A 27092-nucleotide genomic window follows, 5' to 3' on the forward strand; every position below is an offset into this window, starting at 1 on the left:
TGTTATTTATGAAACGTTTGTTTATTTAGCGGCTGTAGAAATAATGTGTTTTTTTAATTCATCACTTTGTACTACAAAGATAATCAGATTATGAATGAACAGTCTGCAGTTAATCAACATTAACATATCTTATTAAATAATATTCAACTGCTCGGTTGTCTCACTGCAAGAACCACTTTTACCACGTCTTTTACAGACAACATGTCGAGACAAATGGTAGCAATTCTCACAATGTAAAATAATAATTGCCTTAAATACATTGAAATGTGAAAGCTGATTATAGTTGTTACTTTATCTATTTAAACCAGAACGTTTCTCGATTCCTTGTACCTTTGAGTCGATGCTGAAGTTCACTGATGTTTGGAATAGGTCTGTCTCTCGTGGTCAGCATCCTCTGGTCTGTCTGCTGCATCACCTGGAAACATTAAACAAAAAAAAAATATATATATATATATATGTAAAGTAACAATGTGTTGGTCACAGACTTTTTTACATGCAAATGTCATGTGATAATCTTTTTGTTATCCTTAAAGAAAGTGCTGGATATCAAAGCCCTTACTGTATCTTATCAGTTGGATTGTGTATTATTGTATAGTTGTGGTCCTTTTTATTTTAGAATCGTTTTTCATGAGACAGTCAATTTAAATATTTGTCCTATGCCATATTCACATTCATTTGTAACACACACGTAAGGGTAAAAGACAAACATCTTCAACACATGTAATGCAATGAATAAGCTTCATTGTCACAGAAGCACACATAACGTCATATCTAATATTTAAACAAATCATGTCCTTGTCCCTAAAGCATTGACTGAGCTAGTTTTCGTCCTCAAATGCAGGCATTAAGTTACATGTTCATGTTCTGCTGCCACAATAAGTCGGTTTCTCCAGTGTAATGGTAATAAAATGCTAAGTAAGTATTGGTAATAATATTAATAAAAACAACAACGTTTGGGTTCGTTCGTTTAATATGATGAACGTTAACCAGTAAGCTTCAAAAATCAACTCCAGCTCAACAAACCATATTGCACTATCTACGTTAACGTTATTTCTGGAACCAACTGGAAACGTGAGATTCATATTTTTCAGATACACAGATCTTATAGTGAGGTTAATCTCATACAGTACTCTGCTCTTCAACACTAATGTGACGCTAGCTGTCTGCATCGTCGAGCATAGCTATTTTAAATGAACAATAACAATGCATACAGTTACCTAACTAGCAAACTAACTAATGTACAAGCATGACCTTATTTTACCAACCTCACCGAGAAGCCTTATGTTTTACAGTATAATCCTTCTTAATGTTTTACACTTCTCCATTATGTTTTAACTTGTATGCTACGGATAGCATCGTTAGCACAGATGTAGCTTCGTCTCGCTTGTTAGCTGAATAAAAAGACAAGTAAGAAATAAAGTGCTTGAATTTCACTTACCGAATAAACTGCATTCATGGACGGTCTGTTTGAACCGCAGAGCCATACGATAAGTGCGATATTTCAATGAAGAATACTCCACCAGGCATCAACACAACAACCACTTCGGAGTAGCAGCCTGGAGCTAATGAAGCTAACGGGGCTAGCAAAGAGACCACTGACTTCCGTTACATTAGAATGACTTCCGTTACAGCAAGAATCCCCTCACACACACATAGGTGAAACACATGCACATTCCCTACTGAGAACCTTTCAGTAAAATGTTTTTCAGGAGTGTGTGTGTGAGGTTAATTTGCAGTATTGTGTGTGTGATGTGTTCAGTAGTGAACGTGAGATGATTTCAGGAGTGTGTGTGTGAGGCTTAATTTTCAGTAGTGTGTGTGTGAGGTGTTCAGTAGTGAATGTGAGAGGATTTCAGTAGTGTGTGTGCAAGGCCAGATGTTTTCAGTAGTGTGTGTGTGAGGTGTTCAGTAGTGAATGTGAGAGGATTTCAGTAGTGTGTGTGCAAGGCCAGATGTTTTCAGTAGTGTGTGTGTGAGGTGTTAAGATGGACTTTTATTAATCCCTCGTGGGGAAATTATTTCTCTGCATTTGACCCATCCTAGTGTTAGGAGCAGTGTGCTGCCATTTTGAACGGCGCCCGGGGAGCAGTGTGGGGAACGGTGCCTTGCTCAGGGACACCTCGGTAGCACTTGGTCTTGCCGGGACTTGAACTGGTGACCTTCCAGTTCCCAAGCCAAGTCCCTATCGACTTCACCACCACCGCCCACAGTAGTGAATGTGAGAGGATTTCAGTGGTGTGTGTGCAAGGCCAGATGTTTTCAGTAGTGTGTGTGTGAGGTGTTCAGTAGTGAATTTGAGAGGATTTCAGTAGTGTGTGTGTGAGGCTTAATTTTCAGTAGTGTATGTGTGAGGTGTTCAGTAGTGAATGTGAGAGGATTTCAGTAGTGTGTGTGCAAGGCCAGATGTTTTCAGTAGTGTGTGTGTGAGCCTAATTTTCAGTAGTGTGTGTGTGAGGTGTTCAGTAGTGAATGTGAGAGTATTTCAGTAATGTGTGTGGAAGGCCAGATGTGTTCAGTAGTGTGTGTGTGAGGTGTTCAGTAGTGAACGTGAGAGTATTTCAGTAGTGTGTGTGCAAGGCCAGATGTTTTCAGTAGTGTGTGTGCGAGGTGAGTTTGAATTTTGGCCTACACGGCCCCTCATATTTGCGGGCTTCACGTAATGCCCAGATTTGCCTATAAATAGTCAAAGAAACGCCCATTCATTCATTCTGACTGACTGCAGGAAGAAGAGCAGGAAATGACGACAGAACAGCTAAAAAAGACGTCTCACACCGTGTCAGATTCTGGTTATTTTGGGGAGGTGGAGATCAATCATATTGTTTGGTGGATGCAGTTTGAACCAGAGGAGCAGCATGGAGGTCGGATCGTCACCAACATAAATAAATAAGTGGTCCGAAAAAGGTTCATGACAAAAAAGAATACACATAGCCTTCCTCAGGCAGTGTGTTTGCACCGGGGACAGGAGACCCCCCCTGATGAGAGACTGTAAGAAGTGATCGGGGAATCCCTCCGGAGTGGAGTCATGATGACTGGATCTGAATTATGTTTTCGTATTTGGTGGTTTGTGTCCCAGCTGTCGATCAGCTGTGCGCAGCGTCTCTACTGCAGCAACTCTATATCCACCAGTTAGAGGAAATACAACTAATGTGTTGTGTTATATTAGCTCTACAATTAGCTTCCATACCTCCTGTGTTTTACGAGAGACTTATCAAGTCTTAGCAAACGGCATAAAACATGATTAAACATGGTAGTATATAAAACCATGCTCGTACAACCTATAGAAATGCAAAACCGCATCATTTATGAGAAAACATTTCATAACATTATCACAACATATTCGAGGTGGTTTGATATAACATATCTATATATCATATTTATTATTTCTCCAAGTGATGTTTTTGTGTGCACTGAGGAGTCTCAAACAGGCGTTTGTTTAATCATTTTAAGATTGGCTTTAATCAATGTTTGAAAATGAATTCTTCATATATGATAAATGAGAGGTAACATTTTATTTATGGTATTATTTCCACATATTTCTCTCCATTCTTCCTTCTGCCAACGGTGTCGCAGTTTCTCATCTCTTCCGTTTTTGTGCTTAGTGCGTACGCATGGGTTAGAGTTTGCGTGGAGGACCGCACGTTTTCCCGTCAAGTTAGTATTTTATAAATCGCAAACATTGCGTAGAAACTGGCGTACGCCATCTTTTGAGCGTATATCCCTTTATAAATGAGGCCCCAGGAGAGAAGCTTTAAAAAGGGAGACTAATGGAGTCTCTGAGAAGATCTCCCCTAGAATGTGATGTCTATTTGCTTCGCGATTTCGGATGACTCAGTGATGATACTATATACCTAAATAATCTGTGGAACCTCAGCTTTAATCGGATATCTTTTATGTGCAGCTACAATAAGTAATAATAAGGGTACTTTTATCTTGAGTTCTGTGCCAAAGTCCGTTAGCATTTTTCGCTCAGGGGTCATTTAGATGCTTTTTATGAGACTTGTGTTTTGTTTTGGTAAACATGGTTTGTATCGTCAGTTAGCTGAGATTATTTCCGTTAATCTGGTATAACACATGAATAAGTTCTTAAATATTAAGATCCCCTGAGACACAGTGTCGTGAAGAAAAAAGTAAAGTACCCGCCGGGACCTTGGGGCTTAACAGGTTAAAAAAAATGCAATATATATCGCAGGGGAACAAAAAACCGCAATGTCCGTTTTTTTCAATATCGTGCAGCCCTAGCTACCTATGTTGTAAATGTATTATCTTTTTAAATTACACACAACATCTATTTCACGTCTGTCCGTCCTGAGAGGGATCCCTCCTCTGTTGCTCTCCTCGAGGATTCTTCCATTTTCCCCTTTAAACTGTGGGGTTTCCTTGGGAGTGTTTCCTTGTCTGATGTGAGGGTCCAAGGACAGAGTGTGTCATATTCATATTCTGTACAAACTGTAAAGTCCACTGAGACAAATGTAACATTTGTGATAATGGACTAAATAAAATAACTGATTGATTGATTGACTTGGATATGTGTCCTGTGCATTGTCCACTTCATTTGCTCTAGGTATTTTCTTTCTTTACTTATTGCTTTTATATTTGTGCTCCTTCCTGACAAGATTAGATGTGATAAATCTTAAATTGTGTAATGTTGATAGAAAAAGACATTGTGTTTGGGGGAGACAGCTGCAGCTCACAGTCTGTAGGAGTTGAATGAGATTTACCTCCCACGATGGCAGAGTTGCGGTCCACTCCTTCCTTGGCCTTGTTCTCTTTGAAGGGGAACACCGCTCCAGCTGTGGAGGAACATCTGTTAGAATCTGACTGTGGTTGGTTCTGAGGTTAACATGCATCATCTGTCTGTGTCTCTACCTGCTTCGACGTGCCAGGGGTCACTGGCTGAGGCCATGGGGAAGATGGTGAGGGGTGATGCTCCACAGTTGGAGGGGACTAGAATCCCATGGGTGCTGACGGGTGCTGCGGGGCCCAAGCGCAGGGCTGCTTTCAGCGGGGCCACGCCGTTCAGCTGGACGCGAGACAGACAGCCCACAAAGCCCGGCGTGTTGTAGCGCTCGATTAAGATGGGGTCAATCTGTCCAGTTTCTACATAATGGTCATAACCATCAAAACATAATATTATTCTAACAAGGAACATGCATACATATTCATTCATCTTAAAAAGAGCAGAGATGATCCATGTCATATTTAGCTATTAAACCAACAATTACGAACAGCAAAAATAAAAGCATGAAATCTTGATTGATTATAATTAGCACATTTGAGGATAGTTCTTATTGGAAAAAGGTATTATATTATAGTAAGCAACAGTGGCCATTCCTTTCAGATGTTAGTTCCCTTACACACAACACTATGTGTTTAAAACTGCTCTTAAACTCCTCTCCTGTCAGCATCCAGTGTCCCTCACCTGGAAAGTTGCCGGCACTGGGAAGATTTTTGACATCACCTCTGTCTCCCCCCTTTCTCATCTATCACTGAGAGCTTTGTTCTTCTAAAAATATACGTGTTTGAGAAATATGAGTTTGAATGAAGTTTACAGCACGAGTTACATGTGTGAACAGATATTTGGACATATGTTCGCTTTTGTCAAACCTTTATTTAATGAAATTAATCAACACTCAAAATAAGCATATTCTCATATTCATATTCAAGAATTCAAGGGTGAGTAATTGATTTACAAATGATCATTTTGAAGCTTATCGTTCAAGATGCTGAAACTCCTAATGCATAACCCCAGTAGATTTCAGTGCCGTCTGAACAGGATCCACACTCACATGTTCTCATCTTCACACTTACCAAATACTTTTCCAAGAAAGATACTCTTGAGCAGGTTGAAGTTGGTGTCGGAGGCCTTGGGCAGGAAGTGTGTGGAGACTGGGTAGTGGTCCAGCTGGAGAACATGGATGAAAGAAAAGACCAGTAAGTCCTACTATTATCTTTCATATGCTGCTTCCACCTGTTCATCTTCCAGTGTGGGCTCGAAGAGGTAGTTATCACATCGGCAGCCCCTTTTATGGGAAACACTTCAGAGAAATCTAATTGACGCTTTTATCCAAAGCGACTTACAATAAGTGCGCTCGACCAACAAAATACATATTTGAAAAAAACAGAATCATAAAGTACATCAGGCTTCATAGAGCAAAAACATTTCAAGTGCTACTCAACTGGCTTTAGGTAAGCCAGTCCATAAGTGCTTTGTTAATAGTTCTATTGCTCGAAGTGGAGTCGAAAGAGATGAGTTTTCAGTCTCCCCCGGAAGGTGTGTAAGCTATCTGCTGTCCTGATGTCAATGGGGAGCTCATTCCACCATTTTGGAGCCAGGATAGCAAACCCACGTGTTTCTGCTGATGGGAACTTGGGTCCCCTTCGCAGTGAGGGTGCAGCGAGCCGTTTGGTTGATGCAGAGCGGAGTGCACGTGCTGGGGTGTACGGTTTAACCATGTCCTGGATGTAGGAAGGGCCAGATCCATTCGCAGCATGGAACGCAAGTACCATTGTCTTGAAGTGGATTCTAGCAGTTACCGGAAGCCAGTGGAGGGAGCGGAGGAGCGGCGTGGTGTGGGAGAATTTAGGAAGGTTGAAGACCAGACGAGCCGCTGCATTCCGGATGAGCTGCAGAGGTAATTATTAATGATATACTAGATAGCTCAGGTGGTTTCCGTTCATATCATGGTTTTTGCTGTATGCATGCTCATATTTACAGGTTTGTGCGTCTACTGTAAGTAGTCAAAAGATATGTCAGAAATGTTAAAAGATATAAATATCGAGCTTTTGGGGAAGGACCTTGGACTGACAGATATTTGGAGGCTTGTCAACCCGCGAGAGAGAGATAGAGAGATAGAGAGAGCGAGAGAGAGAGTATACATTCTATTCTATCAACCATAAATCTCACTCAAGGATAGATTACTTTCTGATCAGCAAAGATTAGGTGGAGAGCGTTTCAGACTGCTCGATAGGACCTATAGCATTGACTGATCATGCTGCAGTTCAACTATGCTTAGTAATGGACCAGATGGGGTTAAGAAAAGCAGATGGAGGATGAATGTGTCCTTGCTTCAGGACACAGAATGTAATAGTTTAAAGGCAGAGGATCTTGAGAGTTTCTTCCTGGTGAACAACGGGTCAACAGATAAAGTAGGGACAGTCTGGGAGGCCTCTAAGGCAGTGCTTCTCAAACTTTTTTCAGTAATGTACCCCCTTTGAAACATTTTCTCAGCCAAGCACCCCCTGACCGACCCCGAACATTTTTGATAGAAAAGGCCTATATAAATAATTACAATATAGGGATGTTCCATCAGTGTGTGATTTATTAACTCCTTCATGCACGAATTACAACAAACTAAGGATATGTTCATCTTTATGCATGAGAAAAAATATTGAAACTGATTTTTAAGTAGTAATATATGTTTAACAAACCAATGAACAAAATGATATATTATGCAAAAACTATCAAATACAATACACAAATATTATAATAAAATCCACTGTGGTGCCTGATGTGCAACTATACTATCAGAAACCCCATGCATATTATATATACCACAAGGTGAGTTCCTTTGTATTTCCTGCTTCTTCACACACATGCTCTGTGCAGTACAGGTTAGCCCTGAGTGTTAGCGATGCTAATGTAAACACCGACCATATTACGTCCAAAACAGTCGGGCATTGTTTCTGATAGCAACGTTTCTGATAGGGCCGTGGGTGTACAGCCAGCCTACATTTCCACTATTACGTCATATCGGATGCAAATCTGGATCAGCTCCGTTGTAGCCCCGTTTTTAGAGATTTGGGTACGGAGGAAAAGAGAGAGGGTTTTATTTTCTGACGCTGCATGAGTTCCCCAACGCACCGGGGACACACATTTATGTATAAAAGACATCAAAAAGTGCATTTTGCATGATAGGTCCCCTTTAATGGAGACATGTTGAACGTTGTTGTCACTTCATGCCCTCAAGAGACATTTTGTTTAATTGTTTTGCTTAATTTTTTATTATTTTTCAACTTAAGAGAGGTTTTCCTACAATTCAAGCATCAAATTATGTCCCAGGAGTATAGGGTTTGGGAATTATGGCAGGCAAAAAAATGTAAGGCGTATTTCAAGCTCTCCTCCACTCTAGCTGTGACATCACGCACTCTACGCCTTAACGAGCTGCGCAATACACACTAATGTTAACATCTGAAGAAGGCATCTTTACCAAGCTCCAAACTAAGTTAAATATCTCAAAAAGTGTAAAAGATATCAAAAATCTGAAAAATAAGTTTAATAGCTGAATGTCTTGTGATTATTATACTCTAGCTGAAAGTATGTGGAAGGAGAAGCATTTTGCAAACAGTGTAGCTAAAAGAGGATTTGAAGGTTCCTCCCCTTGAGTTCCATGTTACAAAAAGAGTTTAAAAAGCTGAATATTTCAAAAAGTATAAAATATTTAGAAAAAGTAAACAGCATTCACACCAATATTTGGGGTGCCAGGGGGGGCGGCTGCTGCCTGTATATGTTTGTTCTGCATTTATGTATAAAATGTAAAAAATGTAATAACAATCTTAATAACAAAAAAAAAGATATAAATAAAATGATTTATAATTTTAGCTTAGAGCAGAGACCTTACTGCCTTAATTTATTATATTAATACCTTAGGCGCGTTCACACCGGAGTACTTTTCCCCTTTAGTTCCGTTAGTGCCCTTTATGTCGCGTTCACACCAAAAAGAATACTTAGTGCCGGGAACTTTTACCCCCATTTTTACTGCCTGCTGAGAGGTGGTACTCTCCTGGGGGGAAAAAAGTGCCCCAGTTCTGATTGGCTGGGCGAATTGCAAACCGCGCCCCGTAAAACTCTGAAATGTTTTGTAGAGCCGCCATTTTATTATCCTCGCATTAGCATACTTACAGCCAATCAGCTCTGAATGATGTGAGATGACGTATGGTGGGGATGGCAGCACTATGCCCCCATGGTCATTATTTTTTGCCACACACATTAAATACGAAAATACTCTGAGCATGTGCAGTGTAGTTTTTACAGTCACCGTTCACTTCTCAGACAGTGAGAAGGAGGGACAGGATCGGGTTTTGTCGGATGCCAAGCGCCCTCCACCCACTGCTCGAGCACCGCACCAACGGCGTAGTCCGATGCGTCTGTGGTAATGGAGAGGGGAGCCCTGGATGATGGGTGCGCCAACAGAGCCGCCTGAGCCAACGCGGTCTTGACCTCTGTAAAAGCAGACTCAGCTTCTGCCATCCAGTCGATCGCCTGGATGGGGGTTGTGCCCTTTAAAGCCTCATACAGCGGCCGCATAATGTGGGCGGCCCGGGCGATGAAACGGTGGTAGAAAGTCACCATCCCCATAAACTCACGGAGCGACCAGGCTGTGAGTGGGCGAAGAAACGCCGCAACAGCCTCAACCTTCGCCGGCAGGGGAGCTGCACCGCCCTTGGTGACGCGGTGTCCGAGGAAGTCAATGTCAAAAACCCCGAACTGGCACTTTGCAGGATTGATTATCAACCCATGTTGACTGAGCCTCGTGAAAAGGGCTTGGAGGTGTGACGGGTGCTCTTCTACCGAAGCGCTGGCAACGAGTTTGTCGTCCAGGTAAACGAACACGAATGGCAGGTCCTGCAGCACCAAATCCATCAGGCACTGGAACGTTTGGGCATCCGCACAAACTCGAAAAGTCCAAATGGCGTTATCACTCCTGTCTTAGGGACGTCCAAGGGATGCATGGGCACCTGGTGGTAACCACGCACCAGGTCCACTTTCGAAAACACCGACATATCGGCCAGATGTGCTGAAAAGTCTTGAATGTCCGGCACCGGGTAGCTGTCAGGTGTCGTGGCGTCATTGAGGCGGCGGTAATCCTCATACGGGCGCCAACCGCCGTTCGGCTTGGGAAAGACGTGTAGAGGAGAGGCCCAAGGACTGTCAGAACGGCGGACGATACCCAGGCGTTCCATGGTTGAAAACTCCGCCCTCGCTACTGCAAGCTTAGAAGGGTTCAACCGCCGGGCCCTGGCGTAGACTGGGAGACCCTCGGTGGTGACGTGGTGCTCTACCCCATGCTTGGTGGTGAGCGCGGAGAAGGTGGGTAGCGTCAGGTCTGGAAATTCAGCCAACAGCCTGAGAAAAATGTCCGCTCCCGACAGCCCGTCGTACGCTTCCTTACCAAGTGTACACACGAGGGAGGAAAACGTCAAGGCATCAACCAAGCGTTTATTTTTAACATCCACCAGGAGTCCGTGAGCACATAAAAAGTCTGCCCCGAGGAGGGGAAAATAAATGTCTGCCGTCACAAAATCCCAGTTGAACCGCTGTCCTCCAATACACAAACACATAGGCCTCACGCCGTACGTGCGAATAGGGCCGCCATTAGCCGCCGTCAACCGCGGTCCATGTCCCCCACGAGCGACGTCTTCCCGCGAAGCAGGAGCTACACTCCGTTGAGCTCCCGTGTCACACAGAAACAAGCTTCCTGAGACTCTGTCGCTGGCGAAGAGAAGCCTACTCGTGCCGCCAACACTCAGGGCCACTACAGAGCGCTGGCTCCTCCATTTCCCGGAGGCTTGTAGCTGCAGGGAGCGACACACTTCTTTGCGCTGGCCCCGAACCGCGCGTGGTAAAAACACTCTCCTGTGTCCGCACGCCGGCTTGTTACTGTCGCGTCCAGCCTCCCCCAAGCCTTCTTAACTGTTGAGAGGGCGCTGAGTGTCAGAGCTAGCGCCTCTGCACCGGGCTGCGGGGTAGCCAAGACAAAACAGTCGGCCTCTTCAGCCAATGCACGGGGCTCCGTAATGGACGTGTTGGCTAGCGCCGTCTGAACCCGGGAAGGCAATTCGCGTAGGAACATCTCCATGAACAAAACCCGAGGCTCTTCCCCCCCTAGCAGATTCAGTATTTTCTCCATCAGCTGAGATGGCTTGCTGTCCCCTAGGCCTTGAATGTCAAGTATCTGGTGGGCCCTCCCCTTAGCAGATAAGCTAAATGTCTTAAGGAGAAGGGCCTTAATCGCCTCATATTTGCCATGGTGCGGGGGGCTGCGATACATCCCACCAACCTGGATGACGTGGGGCTCTCCATCGCTGCTACCACGTGGAAATATTTCAAATCCCCGTCACGGACTTGTCGGCAGGCAAAGTGTGCCTCCACGTGTACGAACTACACCGCAGTGGCATGCTTCCAAAACTCTGGCAGCTTTACAAAAACATCGCGATCAGCCATGTTCAATGAGTCTTCGGAAACGTTCACGAAAACGTCAGGGTCACCAGTGTAGATCCGATGAACGGGAGTCAGAGGCGGTGCATTCAGAATGGATTTCCACACTTCATTATTCATTCATCTCTAAGAGGTAAGTACATCAACTGCTCTGCATGACAAGCTAGCAGGAATAACCCCAAACCCCGGTCCCCTCACTAACCGGTCCGGGTTGCAACACACACTATATGACACAGTGAATGATGTCCCGTAACTGTCACCACAGTCTACAGATAATAAATACAGTTATTCTGTTCGATAAACACTTCGTTTCGAAAGCACAATCAACACGTTTTCTGAATTTAAGGTTACTTAAAGAACCTTAAATAAAGAACATTGCAAATGCAATTTCTTTTGAAAAACATATGACCACAAACCATCACTAGGTGGCACCACACAACATGAAATGGGACCAAAAGAGCTCTGACGGAGTGGGATTATATATTAGCAATGAGTGCATCAGACTGTCCAGCAAGCATTTCAAATGTTCTTCTTTTGAACTCAGATTTGTCTTTTTTATTAATATTATTATTTTATTTGTGTGTGTTTGTGAACTCATCTCATCATTATGTTGTCTCCTTTATTCGTATCTCTTCCCTTTACTTAAAATAAAAACATTCTTACTTCTCTCTAGTGGTCACTATCCACACACATCACATGTGTTTGTGCTCTCACAATGGAAATATTCCCTTCCCTAAATCAACAACAAAATCACAGAATCAGTTTCCCTATTTGTATGGTCAATCCACAGTTTGAATACATTATAACCATTCTACACCCCCCCCCCCCTCCTATTTCCTTTAAAAAAGAAATCAATTACAGACTGGAAAACATATTCTAACAGGTTAAGTCTAAATGTACTACTTTTGTTAAAATAGTGAGTGAGAAATAGCATGTCACTCCCCCTAAGAATCACAACGTCTTGTTACAGTATCTGCAGCATCCAATGATGTGCCTCCTCCCTCTCCTCTGCCATCATTGGTCCATGCTCCGCTCAACACACTCAACCACCAGACCCTCTTCATGCTTGACTCCCAGATCTCCTCTGTCTCTGATAGATTCTTGTCAGAATGTGAGCTAAATAAAATGTATTGCTGTCATGTAATAGGTGATGTTTGGAAAGCAGGCTAGCTGTTTCCCTTGCTTCTGCTTTTCAGATCAGTCATTTAAATAGCTTTATATATTTACAAGAGATTACAATCCATTTAAAGATGTTGTGCTCTTTTTCAGGTTCATATCAGTATTTGGTGTCTCTACTGGGACATGTCTCCATGCTTTAATGTTCAAAAACTCTTTATTTTTATCATACTGCCTGTGCTGCAGCACCTCTTTTCACCCTCTGTCTGAAATCAGAGCCCAGTCTGCTCTGATTGGTCAACTGCTGCCTACAATATGTTGGAGCGCTAGCCAATAGGAGCATGAGTGTTACATAGCGATATCACTATGTTACTGAAGTAGACAAAGGAGTCCAATGGAGGCGTTTCAGGCAGGGGGGGGTGTGTGTGTGGGAGAGATACTCCCACACACACACTCCCACACACACACTCCCTCTGGAGGGAACACAGGGATTTTAGAATTTGCAGACCATTAACATGCGTGATTTTGCAGTGTTGCACTGACCTGCAGCCGTATCTCCCTTAGGTTCCTCGTAATGTTGACAGAGTGAGGCTGTCCATTAGCCATGTTACGATGGTCAACATCTATGGTGTACGGTTCTGTTAGCCCCCCGAGACTGTAGCGGATCTGGAGAGTGCCTGGACACACACACAAACACAGGCTAATAAATATATATTTTTATATCGTTGTAAGAAATGGATGAGGTCCAATGATGAGCCCACCGTTGTGTCGGAGCACCACTGCTAGGTAGTCCTGAGTCCTGGAGCTGACGTAGACGAGGATGCTGGGGGTGCTAGAGGTGCTGAAGCTGAACACCAGCGCCTCCTGGGTCAGATTGGCATCACCACGAACACCAAGTTCTGAGAGGCTCTTCCCCTCCTGCAACACGCTTGCTGCCGCCTCCAGCAGGAAGTCATAACGCACCAGGGTCCCCGTCTCAAAGTATCCGCCTACATCTAACAAACACAAGAAGGATTGTTGCTCCCAAGGGTGTCACTTGGTGTTGAAAAGTGATGGGGACAGTGAGTGGTCTAAGGATCTCGAAGTCATCTTCAACATGTACACGTTTAGACAATGTAAGTGGGGGATCAGTTTGAGGTCAGAGTAGATACTGTATTTATCAAGATTGAAACAAAAGACGAAAGTATGTCAGAAAATGTTTAAAGTCACTGATTGGTACATGCATGATTTTGGTAATTTTATAATAAGTATTCTAGACAGGGTTTTTCTTAAGACTACCCACACCAATTTTATATATTATTATTATAATAAAATTGGAATTGATGTATCTTATTGTACTTTTTGATAAACATTTATTAAAAAAAGTAAACTTTAAAAAAGGTAATGGGGACAAAACCAGCCTTTTTGTGGTGGGGACATTTGCCTTCCATCCCCAGTGTAAATGACTGTTGCATCTGATCTATCTAATGAATAACATCATCTAAAGGGATGCAGCATGTTGGAGGCCATACCATCTGAGCAGAAGGGTCCATCGTACGCAGTGAGGGAACAGTCACACAAGTATCCGTTGTACTGCTCAACACACTTCCCTCCGTTCCTGCAGTGCATCCCGAAGCTGCTGCAATGGCCCTGGCAGCCTGGATTCACCCCTGGAGATACCTGTGCCCTCTCTTCCAGGTCAAAAGTCAGACCATTTATCTTCAGAGCCCGCATGCAGCCCAGGAAGCCTCTCTGACCACTGGATGCCCCTGGAAATATGACATTAGTCACAAGTTTCTTCATTCAAGCTGCACTGCCGCTGGCTCATTAGAATACATGCATTACATTCATGCAAACAATATATTGTTCATTTTAATACTGTCAAGCCTGCACAACCCTCCGAATTGTGTATATTGCACAGAAAGCTAGTTTTTTTTAAAGAAATTAATTTGTAATAATTTATCTTCTTTGACTGTGTTTATGTATGCACCATACACACCGAGGTAAATTCCTCATATCTGTGAATAAACCTGTTTCTGATTTCTGAAACTGTGTGAATCGTAAAAATGCAGGTGTAGCGCACAGACACTTTTTACGTATTTCTTTAGAATAAGTTGTTTTCCATCAATATAGCAAATTTGACAAAAATAATTATAGTTATAAAGACATACTATAGCTTTCATAGGCACACAGTTTGTTCATCATGACAAACGTCACACGGATCCTTATGCTGCGTTCACACCGGACGCAATGCGAATATTCGCTTCGCTCTAATCACTCCTATCGCATCGCTCTAGTCTAAATGCTCGAGTTTCACCGCAGCTGCCAGCTGTGTTTACTCGCGTCATTCAAACAAGACGCGCTGGCTCGGGAGCTACAGCTACAACAACATGAACATATTTTAACGTGATTAAATTGTAATGCAAGTTTCTAAATGATGGCAAAGTAACAACATACTGATACCGGTTAGTAAAAACCATGAATTAATGCTTTGACAAGTCTGCAGACAGACGGCAGAGAAACAACTTTTAAAATGCTTGTTTTCTGAATGAAGGTCATGTCGACCAGGCTAAGCTAACGTTGTATATACTCCGTCCACACTCACAACAACGGCCTACAGACATAAATAAACCAGCGACTGTATTCGCCATGACACAGGCAGTCTGTGGTTTGTACTTGTTTAGCTTTTGTCTAGTTTCTGAACAGATATGAGGAGCTGTGATCTCTGTGTGCTAACAGCTAACGGCTGATGTTTTCTGGTTGAACGTCCTCACCGCTGATTGGCTACCGCGAGATTACGTCACGCGAATATGACGCTGGAGTTGAAAAAATTGAACTCGAGCGTTTGTCGTAGCCCCCTTCAATCACGCCGCGGATTTCGCGTCCACCGCTTCATGCACGCCGTCGGAGCGAATTCGCGTCCGTCCGCGTCTCTGCATTGACTTTACATGTAATCGCGCCGCCCCCAAACATCGCGTCCGGTGTGAACGCAGCATTAGAATCATTCTTCCAGAATCCCAGTGGCACTCCCTGATGAGGTTTGGAACATTTAGTCACATCTCACATTTTTCTTGTGTGTTAATGGTCATGTAAAGCACTTTGATTTGCCTTTGTGTCTGAAATTTGCTCTATAAATAAACTAACCGTAACCTCTGTTGATACACTCCAAAGACATTTCTCAGCTGTGGACAGTACAGTACTAGATGTGTGTCTTACCAACATAAAGCTCACTGTAGAACTCCAGTTTTGTGTGTCCATGGGGGGGCATGGGTCTGACCTCTCTGTACTGTCCATCAAGCTGCAGCAGGACCTCCTTGATGTTCTTCTCTGCCTCCAAGTGATGCCACTGGTCATCGTTCAGAGGCAGCGGCGAGCGGACGCTGAGCTCCACCCGCTCACCGCCTACATCAAAAGAGAAGGAGACCACCGAGCCCCCTGGGAGCACCACACTCAGATCAGCACTGGCACTTGTGAAAGATCAACTCACTTAGTGTGAGTTGACACAGGGTGACACAGGGTGACACAGGGTCCTAATGTCCTGGTGTGAAATCACTCAAACCAAAATACATTAAGAACAATGTATGCCCCTGCTTCTAGTCTTTATCCCCCTGTTTCTAGTCTCTAGTCTTTATGCTCCTGTTTCTAGTCTCTAGTCTTTATGCCCCTGCTTCTAGTCTTTATCCCCCTGTTTCTAGTCTCTAGTCTTTATCCCCTAGTTTCTAGTCTCTAGTATTTATGCTCCTGTTTCTAGTCTCTAGTATTTATGCTCCTGTTTCTCTATAGTATTTATGCTCCTGTTTCTAGTCTTTATCCCCTGCTTCTAATCTCTAGTCTTTATCCCCCTGCTTCTAATCTCTAGTCTGTATCCCCCTGCTCCTAATCTCTAGTATTTATGCTCCTGTTTCTAGTCTTTATCCCCCTGCTTCTAATCTCTAGTCTTTACCCCCCTGCTTCTAATCTCTAGTCTTTATCGCCCTGCTTCTAATTTCTAGTCTTTATCGCCCTGCTTCTAATTTCTAGTCTTTATCGCCCCGCTTCTAGTATCTAGTCTTTATCCCCCGGCTTCTAATCTCTAGTCTTTATCCCCCTGCTTCTAATTTCTAGTCTTTATTCCCCTGCTTCTAATTTCTAGTCTTTATCGCCCCGCTTCTAATCTCTAGTCTTTATCCCCCTGCTTCTAATCTCTAGTCTTTATCCCCCTGCTTCTAATCTCTAGTCTTTATCCCCTGCTTCTAATCTCTAGTCTTTATCCCCCGGCTTCTAATCTCTAGTCTTTATCCCCCTGCTTCTAGTATCTAGTCTTTATCCCCCTGTGTCTAATCTCTAGTCTTTATCCCCCTGCTTCTAATCTCTAGTCTTTATCCCCCTGCTTCTAATTTCTAGTCGTTATCCCCCTGTGTCTAGTCTTCATCCCCCTGCTTCTAATCTCTAGTCTTTATGCTCCTGTTTCTAGTCTCTATCCCCCTGTTTCTAATCTCTAGTCTTTATCCCCCTGCTTCTAATCTCTAGTCTTTATCCCCCTGCTTCTAATCTCTAGTCTTTATGCTCCTGTTTCTAATCTCTAGTCTTTATGCTCATGTTTCTAGTATCTATCCCCCTGCTTCTAATCTCTAGTCTGTATCCCCCTGCTTCTAATCTCTAGTCTTTATCCCCTGCTTCTAATCTCTAGTCTGTATCCCCCTGCTTCTAATCTCTAGTATTTATCCCCCTGTTTATAATCTCTAGTCTTTATCCCCCTGCTTCTAATCTCTAGTCTTTATCCCCTGCTTCTAATCTCTAGTCTTTATCCCCCCTGCTTCTAATCTCTAGTCTTTATCCCCCTGCTTCTAATCTCTAGTCTTTATCCCCCTGCTTCTAATCTCTAGTCTTTATCCCCCTGCTTCTAATCTCTAGTCTTTATCCCCCTGCTTCTAATCTCTAGTCTTATCCCCCCTGATTATAATCTCTAGTCTTTATCCCCCTGCTTCTAATCTCTAGTCTTTATCCCCCTGCTTCTAATCTCTAGTCTTTATCCCCCTGATTATAATCTCTAGTCTTTATCCCCCCTGCTTCTAATCTCTAGTCCTTATCCCCCTGCTTCTAATCTCTAGTCTTTATCCCCCTGCTTCTAATCTCTAGTCTTTATCCCCCTGCTTCTAATCTCTAGTCTTTATCCCCCTGCTTCTAATCTCTAGTCTTTATCCCCCTGCTTCTAATCTCTAGTCGTTATGCTCCTGTTTCTAATCTCTAGTCTGTATCCCCCTGCTTCTAATCTCTAGTCTTTATCCCCCTGCTTCTAATCTCTAGTCTTTATCCCCCTGCTTCTAATTTCTAGTCTTTATCCCCCTGCTTCTAATCTCTAGTCTTTATCCCCCTGCTTCTAATCTCTAGTCCTTATCCCCCTTGCTTCTAATCTCTAGTCTTTATCCCCCTGCTTCTAATCTCTAGTATTTATCCCCCTGCTTCTAATCTCTAGTCTTTATTCTCCTGCTTCTAATCTCTAGTCTTTATCCCCCTGTTTCTAATCTCTAGTCTTTATCCCCCTGCTTCTAATCTCTAGTCTTTATCCCCCTGCTTCTAATCTCTAGTCTTTATGCTCCTGTTTCTAGTCTTTATCTCCCTGCTTCTAATCTCTAGTCTTTATCCCCCTGCTTTTAATCTCTAGTCTGTATCGGCCTGCTTCTAATATCTAGTCTGTATCCCCCTGCTTCTAATCTCTAGTATTTATCCCCCTGCTTCTAATCTCTAGTCTTTATCCCCCTGCTTCTAATCTCTAGTCTTTATCCCCCTGCTTCTAATCTCTAGTCTTTATCCCCCTGCTTCTAATTTCTAGTCTTTATCCCCCTGCTTCTAATCTCTAGTCTTTATCCCCCTGCTTCTAATCTCTAGTCTTTAGACCCCTGCTTATAATCTCTAGTCTTTACCCCCCTGCTTCTAATCTCTAGTCCTTATCCCCCTGCTTCTAATCTCTAGTTTTTATCCCCCTGCTTCTAATCTCTAGTCTTTATCCCCCTGCTTCTAATCTCTAGTCTTTATCCCCCTGCTTCTAATCTCTAGTCTTTATGCTCCTGTTTCTAGTCTTTATCTCCCTGCTTCTAATCTCTAGTCTTTATCTCCCTGCTTCTAATCTCTAGTCTGTATCCCCCTGCTTCTAATATCTAGTCTGTATCCCCCTGCTTCTAATCTCTAGTATTTATCCCCCTGCTTCTAATCTCTAGTATTTATCCCCCTGCTTCTAATCTCTAGTCTTTATCCCCCTGCTTCTAATCTCTAGTCTTTATCCCCCTGCTTCTAATTTCTAGTCTTTATCCACCTGCTTCTAATCTCTAGTCTTTATCCCCCTGCTTCTAATCTCTAGTCTTTATCCCCCTGCTTCTAATCTCTAGTCTTTATCCCCCTGCTTCTAATCTCTAGTCATTATCCCCCTGCTTCTAATCTCTAGTTTTTATCCCCCTGCTTCTAATCTCTAGTCTTTATCCCCCTGCTTCTAATCTCTAGTCTTTATCCCCCTGTTTCTAATCTCTAGTCTTTATCCCCCTGCTTCTAATCTCTAGTCTTTACCCCCCTGCTTCTAATCTCTAGTCTTTATCCCCCTGCTTCTAATCTCTAGTCTTTATCCCCCTTGCTTCTAATCTCTAGCCTGTATCCCCCTGCTTCTAATCTCTAGTCCTTATCCCCCTGCTTCTAATCTCTAGTCTTTATCCCCCTGCTTCTAATCTCTAGTCCTTATCCCCCTTGCTTCTAATCTCTAGTCTTTATCCCCCTGCTTCTAATCTCTAGTCTTTATCCCCCTGCTTCTAATCTCTAGTATTTATCCCCCTGCTTCTAGTATCTAGTCTTTATCCACCTGCTTCTAATCTCTAGTCTTTATCCCCCTGCTTCTAATCTCTAGTATTTATCCCCCTGCTTCTAATCTCCAGTCTTTATCCTCCTGCTTCTAATGCTCCTGCTTTTAGTATTTTTATATTGGCAAAGAAGCACACACACACACACACACACACACACACACACACACACACACACACACACACACACACACACACACACACACACACACACACACACACACACACACACCACACACACACACACACACACACACACACACACACACACACACACACACACACACACACACACACACACACACACACACACACACACACACACACACACACACACACACACACACACACACACACACACACTGCAGAGCATAATATACTGTCATCGTGGTGAAACAAATTGAAATAATTCAATTTTAACTAGGGGTGTTTACACAAACAGACACACACACACACACACACCTCTGAGTTCAATGTGAAGGAAGCTGGTTGTTCCTAGGTTCTCTAGAAAGACTCCACGGGTGGAGGAGGTCTTGAAGTAGAAGGATATGTCGGTGCTGGTCTCTCCTCTGAAGGACGGGAAGCGGAGGGAGGAGGCCGGGCTACTGAAGGATGCTGCATTCCAGAAGCTCCCTTCGGAAAACAACAGCAGGCCATGCATGAACATACCAATGTTTCTGTAATGATACGTCAAGTCTCTGTGAAAGATAGATGCGCGTTTGTGTGATGAGGGTGTGTGTGTTTCATTCTAAAAGAGAGAGCAAGAGAGAGAGAGAGACACTCACGGTCCCCCTGGCATTTGAGTGGCCCTACAGTCAGTTTGGCCTCAGATCCAGCTCTGCTCGCATCACCAACCACCACCTGACTGACCGGCAGGTGGTCCTTATACACCAGCAGGCCTGCATCCTCCCTCCTACACACACACACACACACACACACACACACACACACACACACACACACACACACACACACACACACACACACACACACACACACACACACACACACACACACACACACACACACACACACACACACACACACACACACACACACACACACACACACACACACACACACACACACACACACACACACACACACACACACACACACACACACACACACACACACACACACACACACACACACACACACACACACACACACACACACACACACACACACACACACACACACACACACACACACACACACACACACACACACACACACACACACACACACACACACACACACACACACATGTACGTCAACGTACAAATACAACAAGGAAACTGCCCGACAGAGAGAATGCAACTCACTTTTCAAACAACAACTGTAATCGTCACGGCATAGAACAGATTCAAGTGAAGCATTATGCCCCCCCCCCCCTTGTGAAATGGACAGAACAGATGGGGGTCCACTCACCATGAGCGCAGGTCAGCATCACAGTGGCAGTAGTGTTTGGCGTCAGTACAGTTGTGTTCGATACCACAGGAACACTTCTGTATGCCCGGTCCTGAGCCCCCCCAGTAAGAATGCCTCTCATTGGCTCTTCCTACCCACCAGGTATAAGGGGCACCATCTAAGTCAGACCATCAGCTTGGTGTCAGTTTTCAATTCAAAATGTTTTAGTTCAGACCTGAAGAGTCCATTGGTTACCGGTCAACGTGCATCATATCTCTGCATGCAGGGTACCTGGAGTGTTGAGCAGGCGGGACATCCTGCAGGCGTAGCCCACGTACTGCTCACAGTACTCTGCACTGCCGGACACCGACAGCAGCTGCACTCACAGGAGGGACACACAAACAGAACTTCTTTCTATGTGTTCTTTTGTTATACAAGGTTCATGTTATTTTTAAACCGATACATTTTGTACCTTCATTACACAACACAGTGTCAAATAAATGTAAACAGAAATACCTTAACTAACGACTGTATCCTATTAGTAGCACCAATGCAAAGCACACACATACTTCAAGTTCTCCACTCCGAACACAACACGACGAAGTGTGCAGCCAGGTGGCTCGCAGCAGGTGTGTAGTCATTGTGTACCTGTTCATCAGTCACATTGTAGGTGATCTGCAGCACTGCCTTCCCCCCCTGCTCTGAGCTGGTGACTGAAGTCTGAGGAGAGAGGTTGTTCTTCAGCATCGTCCAGACCTTTCCCTCTGAAGCCCAGAGAAATACCAGCGTTAGTATCATGTGACAGGTAGATGTTTCTATACCACAATACTTACATGTATGTTGACATTCACTAAAACACACATAATAATAATAAAGGGAAAGAATTGTTTTTGTTTAAGAGCCTGTGTCCACATGGCGCTGCTAGGGCCCTAGGGAGGTCGTCCGCACAGCATCAGAATAGTGTTCCCAGCACTTTTTCAATGTCTCTATGACAACAAATTATTGACAAAGTATCATCGCTGTTGTAAAACAAGCTAGCATGGGTTTTTAAAAAAATCTATTTGTGCCACTATACATGTGTCTGTGTTTTACCATTAACACCAATGAGATGGTTATTGCTCTCACACTTTGACTGAATGGTCTGTCAAAGCTCATTCTGAAAGCTGGAGGAGGACGATCTCGGTATGGAGGTCAAAGTCAACATCCATTGCTTGCTTAAACAATCCTTTAGGTCAGGGGTGTCAAACTCAAGGCCCGGGGGCCAAATCTGGCCCGCGACTTCATTTAATGTGGCCCGCAAGAGCTTGCAAAGAATATAATATGTTTATTATACGGTTACATGCCACTTTACAGAAGCAGGTTGCCCATAAACTACATGTCCCACAATGCATCTCGTTTTGTGACATGCGCACTGAAGAGACTTACAATTATTTGCCCTGGACTTCTGCTTTCAGACGTAGTTAATTACTAAGTTATTATCCTATCCGATAATAATCAAATTCAGAGGCAATAATGTAATATAATACATTATATATATATTATATATTTATATATGTATATTTATATAGTTACAACCGGCCCTTTGAGTGCAACCATAATGTTAATGTGGCCCGCGATGAAATTGAGTTTGACACCCCTGCTTTAGGTCTTTGTTTTGATAGTTTCTATTTCAAAGATATGGTCAAAAACAAGCTTCTCCTCCAATGTATACAGTGACGTCATCAGAGCTGTCCTGAACAGTTGAAATACTTTCATCCGGAAGCACCACCAGGCAGTCGCGCAAAAACGGCGATGCGCTTGAAAAAACATTTTCTCAAGATGGCTGCGCTTTCTCCTCTTTGGAAAACATGGACAAAAGGCACTGGCGTTCAGAACAAGGTGCCATGTTTTTTGAAGCTGAGGAGTTGAAAGAAGAATTGTGTGTAAAATGGTTGGGCAAACATGGAGCGCTGTTCTGGTCTCTTGTTGCTCTATTACCATGGGTGGCACGTACACATATGTTTAAACCTTTTCAGCGACATCTCACCCGTCATGTCACAGTGGACTCTGAAGGGGGCGATAGAGCCACTGCCGTCTGGGTCAATCCAGAAGCTCCCCGAGCTCTTCCCCTGGTGCTGATACTCCTCACAGGACTGCGGATACATGGCTACAGAGGACACACATGGGTCAGCACACACAGACCAGTTATTGTGCTTGTGTGGCGTGTGCGAGCATGCACGTGCACTTACATGTATGGCAGGTGGCTCCAGTGTATCCTGTGCCACTACAGTTGCAGCTGAATGTATCCCACGTCTGAGAGCAGAGCCCGTCGTGCTCACAGTAATTAGGAACACACCTAATAAAGAGGGGAAGGATAGTGGGAGGTATGTGCTGTTAGGCACCAGAACAACCAACTGCACCTTCATCCGTGATCCATTCTTAGATGTGTTCCAATCGTATGTTTATACCTGTCTATAATGGCACACATATCCAGGCTGACATTTTCAAATGTTCCAATGAGGCCCTGCTCCACAGCCCTGAGGTCAGCCAGGTGGTCGTCGATGTGGATCATCTGCATGCAGCCCTGAAAGGAGCGCTGAAGGGATCGAGTGTTGCCGTGCAGAACGTTTCCTGAAGGCAAGCAGAGAAGGTCAGAAGTCTTTCATATAACACTAAAGATCTTATAGAAGGAACCTTGCTGCGACTGAACAGTGTGTATGAGCTGCATCTCCTCCTGCTGTGTCACCCTATGACTGGAGGCGAGATATTAGAAACATTCAGGTCCTGAGTCTAAAGTGTCTAGAGACAGATTACGATACGATATTACTTTATTTGTCAGATCAAGTCTGAAATGTGACTTGCGTTCCAGCAGCTCCATGTCCAACATCAACAGACAAATATCCAGATACAAATATATGAAACACAAACACTTAACATATTACATTGTTTACTGCAACCTTTTCAAGACACATACAAGTTACAACAGACGGTTAGTAATGTTTTGAGGACTCACCTCCAAAGTGGTAGGTTCCTCCAGTCTGGATCTGGATCGGGATGGCTGTCCTCACTGTGGAGGCCTCGTCTCCATCAACTGTCAGCATAGCATAGTTCTCCAAAGCATTCAGATGGACACTGTGCCACTGGCCATCATTCAGACCGGAGCCTAAAGGTGAACCACACTTTAGTCTAAACACGTACGCTTTCAATGTATAATCATGTCATACATATGTTCAACAACACAACTTATTTCCCCTCACACACCGGCTATACAAAATGCTTTTATAAAAGTGGTACACTGTCCACTGACTGTCCAGCTGCAGTGCGGTTTGCTGAAGTCCACAGAATGGAGTGACATTGAAATCACTGTGAACATGTCTCTGTGTCTGTCCTCCAAAAGTGCTCAAAGCAGCATTTGTCGAGCACATATGTCAAAGCTTGAATATAGTAAATGTCAAACATTTCGGTTTAATATATCTTAGCATTTAGAAGTTAGGGTTAGATTCATTTAGTTTGTTTTATATAAGAAGGGGCAATGCACATTCATCAACATGAGCATGTGAGTCCATCATGAAAAGGCCAGATTTAGCCAGAGGCCATTTTCCTCCGCAGTCCCTGGCAGGCTGATGGCATTAAGAGCTTGCACGGATAAAAGCACCTGAGCATCATTGAAACACATGAGCACAATTTACTTACGATTGCAGCCCAAAATAAAGCAAACAAAACCCATTAAACACGCTTCTGTGTAAGACGTGAACTCTCTCCAATCAAAGATGTGTTAGTAATATATATAATATTAACGTGTTCTTGAATCAAATACATTTAACTTCAAGATAACATTGAATGAACAGTTCTAACTAATTGAAGATCTGAGCTGAACATCCACTCTGAAGACCAACGATCTGAGCAAACCTGAAGAGATGTCAATACGCATGTTCTTCTTCTGCGTGACATTCATGTAGACGGTGACCTTGCCCTCCGTCAGTCCCACCTCCACCCAGCCATCAGCTAGTGCGGTGAACATCAGCAGCCCGCTGGGATTCCAAGTCCTGAACGACAGACTGACGGACAGCGTGTCGCTGTCAGTCTGACCCGGCAGCCGCAGGAAGGACGTGGAGTTGAAGAAGACGGAGAAGGAGTTGGCTTCAGCACAAGCAAATGTCAGGTTACGCTACAGAGGAGAAGAGACGCGGAGACACGTGAGCTGTCACAGCAGCTCTATGAACAGTAGCACATCAACAACGGATCTAGTTACGAGTTGTAATGTGAAATGTTTAACTACTTGTAATTAGATCCGCAGTATCCAACCAATCACACAACAGGACCTTCTCCATAGCTTTGGTGTTCAGACCTGGTTTTGTTCTGTTATTAAGCATACGACATGTTGGGGGGTTATAACTCACATTGACAATGGCATCTAGCTAATCGTCATGGCAGGCCTATTGTTACCTCACAATTGAATCATGACCAATATGACCTTATGTATGGATATTACTTAAATATAATGCATGCGTGAGTGTGGATATGTAGTTGGTAGAATTATAACCTACTGTAAACACACACACACACACACACACACACACACACACACACACACACACACACACACACACACACACACACACACACACACACACACACACACACACACACACACACACACACACACACACACACACACACACACACACACACACACACACACACACACACACACACACACACACACACACACACACACACACACACACACACACACACACCATTGATGTCAAAGTGTTCTTACAAAGCTGGAGATGTCCACCTTCTTCCTGCGGACCAGGTTGGTGATGTTGTCTCCGTTGTAGGTGATCCCCTCCATGCAGCCCACAAAGTTATCTACGCCTCCGGAGCTGGGCTTTGCGGAGACAGGGTGCCCCCCGAAACTGATCTGAGGACAGGCAGCAGAGCGACAGAGACTAAATGAAACTCATCCCACCCCCATGTTTATTGTACTACTATGAGACACACACACTTACCGGCCGGAACTCTCATTACTTAATTAGTACTTAACGGTGGGGTACGTTTGAGAAACCGGCTCGAGATACACTTTCTGTTATATTCCATGGAATGCTCTGAACATCCCATAGCAATGAATATCTGAAGTGCTTTGACAACAAATCCATACAAAAATGTCCTCTGTGGAAGCCGTGGTGCTGTAGAAGGTACGACCAAGTGCCGCCCTGTCTGTCAGCCCTCCATCTCGTGCACGCACACATGTATCTCGTGCCCTCATTGGGCGTGCATTGCAGCAGCACTTCAATGACTCGCCACTTCCACCAGTCTGCTGCCGTCATGTTCGTGTGTGTTGGAGGAGGTGCTCTGTGAGGAAGTCTGAAGGAAGGGGCGGATTCTTTTCGGCTGTGTACTTTCAAATGTTAGTGCACTCGAGCCGGTTTCTGAAACGTACCTACCCCACCTTTAATAAGACATTTTAACATAACAACAAAACAACATTTAAATGATGATTTACTGAATAATTGCTAGGACCAAACAGAGATGTTTTCTTAAGTCTTGAACATTTGATCTGTAGACAATACTTATTCAGAATGGGGCTTCCACACATATTTTGCCTTTATAACAAATATTGCGATTTTAGAAATTGCACTTTGCCATATTGCCAATTTGATAACAGCAAAATGTATGTATTAGTGTACATACATACAGCCTGTTGCAGTTGCTAGATTTGTTTTACTATTTTTATCTTTTAGGATTCCTATTTTGATTAGATTTTTACTCTATTAGTACCTTTTTCAATCAATCAATGTTTATTTCTATAACCCAATATCACAAATGTTACATTTGTCTCAGTGGTCTTCACAGTGTGTACAGAATATCAGTATGACAATACGACACCCTCTGTCCTCAGACCCTCTGTCCTTAGACCCTCTGTCCTTAGACCCTCACATCGTACAAGGAAAAACTTCCGGAGAAAACCCAGTTTAAAGGGGGAAATGGGAGAAACCTCAGGGAGAGCAGCAGAGGAGGGATCCCTCTCCCAGGACGGGCAGACGTGCAATAGATGTTGTGTGTAAATCGAAGAGATGATACATTTGCAACATAGGTAGTCCAGATGTTTGGAAATGCATGTGTGTATAATAGGAAGATGAGTCCACGAGGATGTCAACAATCCCGTGGGAGCCATCAGGGAAGCAGTATGGTGAGAGTCAGGCAGGACCGCAGAGACTGGTTCAGCCACGACTCGAAGTCCAGGACTCAGGATAGAGGATCCAGGACACAGGACCGCAGCAACAGGATCAGCCACGACTCAGGATCCCGGCGTAGAGACACCAAAAATAAATGTGGGGGAAGCTGGGTTATTCTAAGCTGTGCCCTCTCTAAACTTTGGTGTAGAGAGAGATTTCCTTTTTGTTTTATCGACATTGATTTGCTTCTGTTGTGCAGCCAAGCCACGATATGGCTGCCTTGTTTCCAGCAGAGAGAAGCTAATCATGCTAAAACAGGCTAGCATAGTGGCTATCCCCACTGGAATCTGGAGAAGGACACAGGGGGTGCCGTGTAACCCAGAA

At 43.9% G+C, this 27092-nt stretch overlaps 1 protein-coding gene across 2 annotated transcripts in view; it reads right to left on the reverse strand.

The window, feature by feature from the left end:
• The window catches only part of LOC117462477 (contactin-associated protein-like 2), a 58951-nt gene that overhangs the window by 7178 nt on the left and 24681 nt on the right, over positions 1 to 27092 (reverse strand). Inside the window, exons 7-25 of one of the 2 annotated variants that reach the window (XM_071206224.1) lie at positions 25310 to 25453; positions 24436 to 24694; positions 23540 to 23689; positions 22995 to 23157; positions 22776 to 22882; positions 22574 to 22693; positions 21196 to 21311; positions 20839 to 20923; positions 20569 to 20725; positions 19920 to 20047; positions 19597 to 19767; positions 15527 to 15745; positions 13843 to 14079; positions 13093 to 13326; positions 12875 to 13008; positions 5809 to 5902; positions 4867 to 5097; positions 4719 to 4790; positions 331 to 415 (exon numbers count right to left, since the gene is read on the reverse strand). In XM_071206224.1, the coding sequence (XP_071062325.1) occupies positions 351 to 415; positions 4719 to 4790; positions 4867 to 5097; positions 5809 to 5902; positions 12875 to 13008; positions 13093 to 13326; positions 13843 to 14079; positions 15527 to 15745; positions 19597 to 19767; positions 19920 to 20047; positions 20569 to 20725; positions 20839 to 20923; positions 21196 to 21311; positions 22574 to 22693; positions 22776 to 22882; positions 22995 to 23157; positions 23540 to 23689; positions 24436 to 24694; positions 25310 to 25453 (2886 nt within the window). In that variant the 3' untranslated portion in view covers positions 331 to 350. The remainder of the gene's footprint in view (positions 1 to 330; positions 416 to 4718; positions 4791 to 4866; positions 5098 to 5808; positions 5903 to 12874; positions 13009 to 13092; positions 13327 to 13842; positions 14080 to 15526; positions 15746 to 19596; positions 19768 to 19919; positions 20048 to 20568; positions 20726 to 20838; positions 20924 to 21195; positions 21312 to 22573; positions 22694 to 22775; positions 22883 to 22994; positions 23158 to 23539; positions 23690 to 24435; positions 24695 to 25309; positions 25454 to 27092) is intronic. The other variant, XM_034104717.2, reaches the window with a different exon arrangement.

This window comes from Pseudochaenichthys georgianus, chromosome 17 (genome assembly GCF_902827115.2).
Source record: "Pseudochaenichthys georgianus chromosome 17, fPseGeo1.2, whole genome shotgun sequence".
NCBI lineage: Eukaryota > Metazoa > Chordata > Actinopteri > Perciformes > Channichthyidae > Pseudochaenichthys > Pseudochaenichthys georgianus.